General features: G+C 43.9%; 2 protein-coding genes across 2 annotated transcripts; both read left to right on the forward strand.

Moving 5' to 3' along the window:
* The first annotated feature begins 8 nt into the window (after positions 1–8).
* On the forward strand, positions 9–4,145 carry stoml1 (stomatin (EPB72)-like 1). Its single transcript, XM_062548218.1, has 7 exons — positions 9–286; positions 391–497; positions 600–749; positions 986–1,189; positions 2,139–2,379; positions 2,695–2,895; positions 3,162–4,145. Exons 1-7 carry the CDS (start codon positions 112–114, stop codon positions 3,380–3,382), a joined length of 1,299 nt encoding a protein of 432 aa, XP_062404202.1. The 5' UTR covers positions 9–111; the 3' UTR covers positions 3,383–4,145.
* A 1,115-nt stretch (positions 4,146–5,260) lies between these two features.
* On the forward strand, positions 5,261–10,470 carry LOC134093771 (cholesterol side-chain cleavage enzyme, mitochondrial-like). Its single transcript, XM_062547008.1, has 9 exons — positions 5,261–5,593; positions 6,047–6,202; positions 6,817–7,016; positions 7,432–7,635; positions 8,385–8,557; positions 8,915–9,081; positions 9,591–9,669; positions 9,859–10,050; positions 10,277–10,470. The coding sequence occupies exons 1-9, from the start codon at positions 5,328–5,330 to the stop codon at positions 10,397–10,399; spliced, it is 1,560 nt and encodes a 519-aa protein (XP_062402992.1). The 5' UTR covers positions 5,261–5,327; the 3' UTR covers positions 10,400–10,470.
* The last annotated feature ends 652 nt before the right edge of the window (positions 10,471–11,122 follow it).

Below are 11,122 nucleotides of genomic sequence, written 5' to 3' on the forward strand. Positions count from 1 at the left end.
GAGACAACGGCGACATAGGTAGCGGACGGGTTTTGTTTTTCAGCACCTTTATTGGATAAACATGCCAGGAATATATTTACGCTAGTGAACTGACTCTCAAACCAGACAATAATGTTTGGGAATTCATATCGAAATGAGTACAAAGCTCTTCCTCAGAAAGACTCGGCTCATGTTACATTAACAGGACCTGGGTTGTTCGCAAGTGACTTGGAGCGAGCCCATTATTATGGCCAGAAGGGTCACTCCTTTGATTACGTTCCCAGAATCACCGACAATGACTTCACAGGTATGATGAACCATGTTGGCTCTATGATTATTCATAGGCCTAGCTGCTAGATATACAATAACGCAAATATAGTCTGACATTACATGTAATGTGCTACTTTACAGACAGAAGTCAAGGATGCCTGTCTCGTTTGTGTCACTTGATTGTCATTCTCCTGGTGTCATTATGCACCTTCATAACTTTACCTGTGTCGGGGTGGTTTGTTCTCAAAGTAAGTTGAAATCATTTTCTCATACCTGCCACAAATATTGTATAAAGATACTCAACAAATTCAAGACTCAAAGGGTGGTTACTTTCATTCATTTTTCTGTAGACCGTGCCCAACTACGAGAGGATTGTTTTCTTCCGTCTGGGTCGAATTCGCCCCCCTAAAGGTCCCGGGGTAGTTCTGATCCTGCCTCTGATTGATCAGTGGCAACGGGTAGACCTGCGAACCAGAGCATTCAACATACCGCCATGCAAGGTGTGTTATACCTGTATTGTCACAGTGGTTCCTGCTTGGTTCCTTGTAGCCTATTATAGGCTACTGTATGTCACTTAGTTAATCATAATGAAGTCATTAGGAAGTGCATGTAGATGGCAAAAGTAATGGTGCCTGTTATGACTGCAGGCATTGTGTGGGAACTAGTAGTAACTCAGTAATTATAGAGTATATATTATTGAGAGACCTGATAAGAGGCCTTCCTTCTTTCCTGTCAGGTAAGTACTCGAGATGGAGGGCTGGTGTCAGTGGGAGCTGACATTCAGTTTAGAATCTGGAGCCCCGTGATGTCTGTGGTGGCGGTGCAGGACCTGAACTCCTCCACCAGGCTCACAGCACAGAATGCCATGACCCAGAGCCTCAGCAAGAAGACGGTCAGGGAGATCCAGACGGAGAGGCTCAAACTGGGGGACTACCTAGGGGTGAGTTACACTGTTGCTTCGAAAGACTTGAAGCCCCCAAACAGGCAGCTTCAGGAAATATAATACTTCTTCTAAATGTGTTAAGATTTTCCACTGGACTTTGTTTATAAATTAGGGTAGCTTATATGATGTTATTTCATGATTCAAAGAAAGCATTCATGGTTTCATCAGTTTTAATATTAGGCCTACTACTGCATTAGCTGTAAGTGTTTCAAGGTTATTACCAAAGATACTTAAATACCCAAGATAAAGCAGCTCAGGCTTCTACAATGGGATGGAATTGTACACACTTCCGTTCGAACCCTTGCCTTTTCAACCGTCTCTGTTATTACATTATCTTGAACAAACTGGACCATCAGTCAGAGGAGTGGGGTGTGGGAGAGTACTGGGAGAAGACAACTCCTCTTGTTCGATGATCAAGGGAGAGCTGATGATATCAGATGGTGGGGACAGAACAAGGACAAGTGCCAGGTGGGCAGTGCCTGTTAAGAAGTAAGATGAGAAAACTCTTCTTACACCCAACTGGAGAGAACTGTAAAAACCCAGGGTTACACAGTTTTGCGTATATTTGTTTATGCATGATAGGAAGATGGTTTCCACCAATATAATTGATCCTGCTCGACGCTGATTGGCTAAAAGGTGTTTTTGGGGATGACTCGAGAAGGGGGCACTTCTTGAGGGCCAAGGGGTATGAAAGATCATCCATATAGGCCAGATCTCTATATCCATATAGGCCAGAACTAGGCCGTGATATTCCTTGGAAATTACAGTTACAAATGAATGACCATGAAATATGTAAATAATAATAGTACTAATAATACGTTTGATTTATAATGCACTTTTCATCATTGATCTCAAAGTGCTCCAGGTTAAAAAAAAACAAGAAATGAACATTAATGGAGACATTAATGGGTCCCAATCTACCCTCCATAACTTCTCTCCCCTGCAGATGGACATCAATGAGTTGACCAAGCCGTGGGGCCTGGAGGTGGACCGCGTGGAGCTCACCCTGGAGTGTGTTCTGAAGGGCCCAGATGGCGTCACCCACCCAGGCCCCCTGGCAGTGCCCTCCTCGGCCGCGGTGTCAGGCCTGGACGGTATCCCCGGGCTGGAGGGCATCGGCGGGCCCATCCAGCAACTAGCCATGCAGTTCCTAGGCAACATGAGTAATATGACCCAGTCTCGCCAAGGTAACCTCCTCTACATGTGTAACACAATCCAAAACCCAGTGTGGAGGATATACTGCACAGGGACATTACACACAGTACCTCATTCTCATTGAATGGTGCATCTATTCAGTTAAATATATCTCTTTACTATTGGTATTGGTGAATATATGTTTAAGGAACATCCAGAGAGCATTATATGGTTATAATGTTCAGCTGCATTTTCTGAACTAATGTAATTTTAAAATTTTTTTTTTTTAAACAGATGAATAGAACTGTACTGTAGATTGTGTCTAAATGTTGTAATATGCTGTACTCCCCACCATTTCTCTCCGTCAGATAGTGCAGCGGTGACCATAGTGGACGAGGTGGCATCTGAGCGTGCTCCCCAGGGACAGATGACCGGCGCTGAGCAGCTGCTGCTGGCCGTGAGGCCGGTGCTGTCAGAGAGACTGGTCCAGGTGGTGGGGGCCTGCTACCAGTTCAACATCAGCTCCAGCAGCGGCCAGACCAGCACCTACTACCTGGACCTGAGCCAAGGTGAGACCTGGAGACATAACCCCTGGTTATGGTGTGGTCTGTAATTGAAATTGTTTTAAGAACTAAATGTCTAATACAAGATGTTTCTTAACATAACTCCCATACTTCTGTCTTGGAGAACTATATCATTTGTGCCCAGTTTTCTGTTAAATCATCCCAAAATTACAATATTCAGATGTGGAAACGTACAGTACTGCACGTGCAGTCAGTTAACTGCAGTCCACATACTTGCTCACTAGAGGGCGCTCTTCCTCTCTCCTGTGCAGGCAGTGGTGCGTGTGGGGCCGGTCCTCCGGCACGGGAAGCAGACGTGGCCCTCACCCTCAGCGAAGCAGACCTGCTGGCCATGTTCCAGGGCCAACTGAAGCCCCTGGCCGCGTACGCCTGCGGCAGGCTGGGGGTGGAGGGGGACATGAGCGTGGCCATGAGGCTGGAGGAGCTGATCAGGGCCATCAGAGGAGCGACTCCTGCAGCCGCACACAGCTGAGACGCATCCCGCCTGATTAAACACTGGGGAAACGCACAAGGAATACTGTGTGGGAATGTATAAGAATAAGTAAGAGAATGGTTGGTAACACTTTATTCGGCTAGTCCACCTACACAGACTTAACAAATGGTTTGCATTAAATTCCACTTTTTCAATGAACAGCACTTTTACCAAACCCAACCCCTAACTTTAACCATAAATTGTAAGAAGTTTGTTTATATTCAGAGGATCTGTAGATACGATCTGATCATAATATCAGGGACCAATTTTGGCCTAAAGGTTAATACACTCCATGCTTTCTAATACATGTTAGTGGTGGGAAATAACACTCTGGAGACAAACAAATATCAACAGATTAAAATCTGCATCTGCAGTCTGTAAATGATTGGCGGGTATTTTTGAACAGGGCATAAGGAAGCCTAGGTCATCTTGAGTAGCTGAGATATGGAAAAGACATCTCATGTAGTTATGAGAGTCAAAGGACATCTTTGAGCTCCCCAATTTGTGCCTTCTCAGGTATTTAGAAAGACAGTTGATTTTTGTAAAATAGTTGTGATCCATGATACATTTCCAATCTCCTGAAAACGTTATAGTCTGTGTTGTGTTTCAATGTTATTGTTGTCTGTGGTTGACTTTTGTGTATATTTATTAATTTTAATGACTGATGTTAATGCATTCATTCTGGGTGCCTTGCTTTTGCAGTGAGATGTTTTACATGTGAGTTTCCTCTGTCAATTGGAATGATTTAAATAATAAAAAATGAAATTGAGCAGCAGTGTTGACTGAGATATTTCTATTAGTAATTTCTGTAGAATTTTAGATTTTGACGTCTGTAATATATATATATATATATTTGAATTAGGAAAAAGATCGCCACCTGGGTGATGACGCTGATATGATGGTCTTAGACAGGATATTCATGGGTTTCATTAGGTCCCTTTCCACAGGTGTATACAATCAAGCACCTAGATTATGAATGCACACTGGCTGGTGCTTGATTAAAACACCTGTGGAAAGGGACCTGATAAAATCTATGAATACTGTAGATTCCCACAGTAGGTATATTCAAACTTATTTCCAAGACTCAATTTCTGACAGTCAGTTTTGTGTTTAGTCTTATAGAGCTGGACCCCCAGTAGGCTTTTCCTCTGCAAGCGCTGGAGATGGGCTTTTGATGCTTTCTCATTTTACTTCTTTGCCACTTCGTTCAACATCCCTATACACTCTGTGAACATCAGGGTGGGAATGACAACTGGGTCACTTTGACCCTGATTCATCCGTGGCCAATCACGGGAAGGATCTCTGCGTCACATCGATCCCTGACCCTTGTGAGTTGTCCTTGGTCTCAGAGACAGTCCAGTTTTGAGATAGCTCACCTCCATTCCAAGGTCTACAGTATATCCCTTGAGTATAGCTGATCTATGGCACAAGCCTTTTGGTGTCTTTATGTCACAGACAGTAGTAAGCATTTCACAGGACATTGCACTGGGTATTGTGGCTTCAACTGTAACTCACTCAAACTCATTTTGCTTCCTGGCCCTGGGTGAAGCCACAGCATGGCCCTTCGGTCTTATCTTGATCAGTTCACTATTATGAGAGATTATGCTGAATCTCATGTTCTCAGACAGGGTATGTTGTAGATTCTTACAGTATGATTGTGTGTATTTGACATGTTTGACAGGTGATAGCAGAGGCTGCTTTGTCATGTGTCTTGATTGGGCAGAAGAGGTACAGAGACGTGATAGCATCACTCCCATGTTGTAGGCTGCTGATGACGACTGGGGTGGAGTCTAGATGAGCTACAGCCCTGAACTGCTAGACAGACAGGGGCAGTATAGTAAAACAGCAGGGCAGGGAGACAGACAGACAGACAGAGAGAGAGGAGGAGAGAGTGACAGACAGAGGGAGAGGGTGAAAGAGAGAGAGAGAGGTGAGCAGTTTGACAATGGCCAGGTGGAGTATCCATTTGAGCTCGCGGGCCAGGGTGCTGGTGGACAGTGCCGGTGTGAGGGTTCGTCACAGCAGCAGTTTACCTGTGGCCAGGGACACAGCATACCCCGAGTGCAGCACCTCGGTCAGGCCATTCAAGGAGCTTCCCGGAACCTGGAAGAATGGCATGGTCACTGTGTACAACTTTTGGAAACTGGACGGCTTCAAGAATATCCACAACATCATGATTCACAACTTCAACACTTTTGGGCCCATATACAGGTATGGACATTGCTTGCTGTTGTTTGTCAGGTGTGCTGTCAGCTTGCTTTATACATCACAAAAGTTGTGCCAGTAGTGTTTTACAAATGAAAGTCAAAGAGAAATGTAAAATAGACAAGAGAAAGAGTGTAAATTTGCCTTGCATGAACACACATGATCATCATGTTTATCATACACAGTATGAATGCTCAGGTCACAAGCTTTATTTTATCTGTTGAAGTCATCTCACCAAAGTGACAGAGCAATTGCCTTTTAAGACTTGATCATCTGTTTATGTTACTTTGAGAAGGTGAGGTAAACACATTAGAAAATATAAATCCAAAAGATAGAAATATCCACATGTATTGTATTTGTATGTGTTTGGTCTTGTTTTGGTTGTTGATTCAATATGCCTCAATACTTTTTGTGATAAACCAATATCAACAACGGTGCCTATTCTTCCCATATATTTAGGGAGAAAATTGGTTCCTATGACAGTGTAAATATCATCAATCCAGAGGATGCGGCCATTTTGTTCAAAGCTGAAGGCCATTATCCAAAGCGCTTTCGAGTTGAGCCCTGGACATCCTACAGAGACTACAGGCACCGCGAATATGGAGTCCTCCTGAAGTATGTAGCTTACTACAATTCCCCGTCAGAACAGTCATGCGTGTTGAATGGGTCACACTTTCCCCATCTCTTAAACAAAAATTATCTTGCTGTTATATGGCAAACATGGAATAGATGTTTATTCTGAGGATGTGTATGTCTGAATGTGTATGTGTATTGAAAATATCCCTCATAACACTGATGTAACCACCTTATAAACTAGTCATGCCAGATGCCATAAGCTGTCATTAGTCATCATGAACAATTAATGTCTGATGACAAAACAGTGGTGGTAAACAGTCCTGCTTCTGTGCATGGGAAACAAATCTAATGGCTTGAACTGAGTCACAGACTTTTTCAACCAAAATTATCTTTCAGAAGCACAGAAGGAAGGGTGTAATTTGATTGGCTAATGAGATCAAATATCAACTTTTCATAAAAATCTTTTCATGAGAGCTCTGATCTCAATCTTTTTTTTGTCACACCAATAACATTAAGGATGATGCAGCTCACAACACTGAAATGAGCCATGAGGAAACCAGTGGTAGCATATAACCCCCATTACAAAATGTGTATCGCATGTACAATTCTGGTAGCCTTCTGATAGAGGGTTGGGCTGGCATGTGTCTGTATAGGGACGGAGAGGACTGGCGTTCCAACAGGGTGGTGTTGAATAAGGAAGTGATCGCCCCGAAGGTCCAGGGCAACTTTGTACCTCTTCTGGATGAAGTGGGCCAGGACTTTGTGGCCCGTATCTATAAAAAGATTGAAAGAAGTGGCCAGAACAAATGGACCATAGACCTCCAACAAGAACTCTTCAAATACGCACTTGAATGTAAGACATTGGCATTGGATGCCTTCATCAGTGCATGGACATTGTTAGAGCATCAGTGTGAGGATGTGTGTGTGTGTGATTTTGTGTATTGTGCCATGTATGAGCAGGTGTGCTGGTACTAGCTGTGAGCATCTGCATTTTGTGTTGGCACCTGTTGTGTGTGTGTGTGTGTGTGTGTGTGTGTGTGTGTGTGTGTGTGTGTGTGTGTGTGTGTGTGTGTGTGTGTGTGTGTGTGGACTTGTGTTGGTTCCAACTGTGAGTGTGTGTGTGTGTGTGTGTGTGCGGTTTTGTGTTGGTTCCAACTGTGAGTGTGTGTGTGTGTGTGTGGTTATGTGTTGGTTCCAACTGTGAGTGTGTGTGTGTGGTTTTGTGTTGGTTCCAACTGTGAGTGTGTGTGGTTTTGTGTTGGTACCAGCGGTGGGCTCGGTGTTGTACGGTGAGCGTTTCGGGCTGCTGCAGGACCACATTGACCCCGAGGCCCAGCGCTTCATTGACTCCATCACGCTGATGTTCAAGACCACCACGCCCATGCTGTACATCCCGCCGGGCCTGCTGCGCCGTCTGGGCTCCAGGGTCTGGAGAGAGCACGTGGAGGCCTGGGACACCATCTTCAACCAGGGTGAGAGCCACGGGGGGTAGGTCACAACCAGGGTAAGAGCCATAACAACCAGGGTAAGAGCCACAGGGTATATAATAACCAGGGTACGACCCACGGGGTATATAACAACCAGGGTAAGAGCCACGGGGTATATAACAACCAGGGTGAGAGCCATGGGGGGTATATAACAACCAGGGTAAGAGCCACGGGGTATATAACAACCAGGGTAAGAGCCATGGGGGGGTATATAACAACCAGGGTAAGAGCCATGGGGGGTATATAACAACCAGGGTAAGAGCCACGGGGTATATAACAACCAGGGTAAGAGCCATGGGGGGTATAAGACAACTAGGTTACGACCCACAGGGGTATATCACAACTAGGGTCAGACTAGACTACGTCACTCAGCAAACAAGGAAATTGATTACAGTGAGGTTTCTTTATGTAAAAAGCCAATGCATTCCCATAAAAAAACATTTCAGTACATAATTTCAGACTTCAGTACAGTTAGTCTCTATCTTGAGAGGGAACAGAGCACATTGATATTCTTAATCCACATGTTTAAAGTGTCTTAATTCACAGTCTTCTTATAGTATACTGTTTACATGTAGCGCTTTAGGCCCCAGCCACTCTCTCTGCCACTCACTTCCTGTCATTCTCTCTCCTGTCCAATTAAAGGCATAAAAAGCCCAAAAAAATAGTCTTAAAAAAAAAGCATAGCGCTTCATTGCAGTATCACATGTGTGTCCCTGGTTTGGTTGTCTCTATAGCGGACCGCTGCATCCAGAACATATACAGGGAGCTGAGGACATCTAAGAAGGAGGACACTGTGGACCAGGGCAAATACCCAGGAGTCCTGGCCAACCTTCTGATGCTGGACAAGCTGTCCATCGAGGACATCAAGGCCAGCATCACAGAGCTCATGGCCGGAGGGGTGGACACGGTGAGGCTCGGACTCTTACGATTCCCTTTAGGGATATGCGGAAATGAAAGGAAATACATTTGGGCTTGTGTTGAGTATTGCAGCTCTATTTGGTGCAGTTGTTTACCTCGACTAAAAGCAATCATACACACTTACATACAGTATGTTGCACACAGTTAAAAGTAGACACAGAATTCAAAACTGGATTTTCCGTTTACTACAGTACATAAATCTGAATTGTTTATGCAGTCCAAATCAGTCCAATCATTATCGTTACATGTTTGTAATAGGTAATTTCTGTGTTTTTTGCTTGTGTGTTGTGATATGTATGGTGTGTGTTTGTGTGTATTTGTGCGTGGGCATATGTGCGTGTGTCAGACGTCCACTACACTACTATGGACGCTGTATGAGTTGTCCAGGAACACTGACCTCCAGGAGGAGCTTAGGGCGGAGGTGCTGACCGCACGGCAGACCTCACAGGGAGACCTCCTACTCATGCTCAAGAGTGTGCCCCTGCTCAAAGCAGCCATCAAAGAGACACTCAGGTAGTGGACACACACACACACACACACAGATTACAGTACGATGGTCTCCCTGGGTGGGAGTCACACATTCACACACATGCAGCATCCACATGGAAAATGTAAACACATATTAAAACTGATATGACTTTATATATTGAAATATGACTTCTCTAGTTAAAAATAGCCCAATCTAGGGTACAGTTGTTTTGTTTAAGTGATCATATAACATAGAAAATGATATGGTATGTCCTTACACAAAAAAATGGAGAGGACTAGAAAAACACAAGGCTACAGTACACGGCTTTACTTATATTTCAGGTATGAGAGGAAGAGGGTTTCCATCATGACAATTGGCCTTACTCTGCGCTGATATATTAAAATATAGCAAACAAAACCACCCAGACGTATGTCAAGGCACTTCTTCCAGTTTACATATACAGAACATCTGAATGATGACAGCGTTGGTGTGTATACTTTACAAAACCTTTGGACATTTAGGCTTAGTAAAATGTGCCTTTTTAATTTTCTAGATTACACCCAGTTGCAGTGAACCTGCAGAGATACATCACCGAGGATATAGTGATGCAGAACTACCTGATTCCAGCTGGGGTATGTGAAAGGCTTCAAACGCACGCACGCATACGCACAGATAACAAATTAAACAATCTGTGAATCAATCGTCAATCTGTCTGCCTGTCTGGCTGCCAAGGTCTGTTAAGTTGGAAATGTTTTGTATTTATATAGGTTCATATCCAGGTATAAATATTCCCTCTCCTGTGTGTGTGTGTCTATGGTCAGACTTTGGTCCAGTTGGGGCTATACGCCATGGGACGGAGCCACAGGATCTTCCCTCATCCGGAGATGTACCGCCCGTCTCGATGGCTGCGGACCGAGACACAGTATTTCAGGAGCCTGGGATTTGGGTTTGGCCCACGCCAGTGTCTGGGGCGACGCATCGCTGAGACAGAGATGCAGCTCTTCCTCATCCACGTAAGAACCTGAACCCAAGCGTGGCCCGTTCACCATGTGAACCACTATAGGGACTTCATATACATACAGTTAAATAACCATTGCAGCCTCAATTCTCCACTATATAGACATCTGACTCATACATAAAGTTAAATAAGCAGTTCACAATAGTATTGCATTAGTAACACTTCACTTATATTTTGTATCCAACTTCAAGTAAGTGAAACTTGTGTCCTCTTGTCCACAGATGCTGGAGAACTTCCGCATTGAGAAACAGAACAAGGTGAAAGTGCAGAGTTCGTTTGAGCTCATCTTGGTGCCTGAGCGGCCCATTGTGCTGAATATCAGACCTCTGAACAGCACTCAATAACTACACAACATGCCATAGCACAACATACTGTAGCCACGTTGACATGGATAGTTTTGTTTGTCATTCCGCTTAAACTATATTTTGACTGAAAAATGTGTGCCACCTGTTTACATGGAGTAGGCTATGTTCTCTTTGATCAGGTGCTTTACAATCTTTAATCGAAATAGCCGTTGTTGTCTCCTCTTCCTTGAGATGATACAGTACAGCAGGCAATCCGATTGACCATACAGATGTTCAATCGGAATAGGAACGAAATACACCACCTCTTTCATTACGGTTAAAATTCTAATTGGATCAGGCATTTTTATTCCGATTGAGTTGTTGATATGAGAATTTTTATTTCCGATTGAGCTGTTATTCTGTTTAACATCGGATTAAAAGTGTCCATGTAAACATGGCTTTTGAGGCGTTTGAGTGCAGTGTGATGAGATGACAATGGAGACTGACAATGAGATATCTCATGACCTCTCATGACTACTACTAGATGATGGTTTGTCATTTGTGGAAGGTTTTTCCTCTTACTCAAGGTATAAATGGCATTCATGCCCAAACACACACAAACACACTTCCAGTCCTACACTCAAAGAAGACTGTAAAGGTTTGTGTAGTGAAAGGAGAGACTAGTCACCAACTAGTCACCAAACCTGGCCTCAAACCTGGGTCTATGGGGTGCCAAACTGATGATGAGAATGGAGATATTTATTCTGGTAAAACATCATTTTA

The sequence above is a fragment of the Sardina pilchardus genome, chromosome 10, assembly GCF_963854185.1.
Source record: "Sardina pilchardus chromosome 10, fSarPil1.1, whole genome shotgun sequence".
NCBI classification, from domain to species: domain Eukaryota; kingdom Metazoa; phylum Chordata; class Actinopteri; order Clupeiformes; family Clupeidae; genus Sardina; species Sardina pilchardus.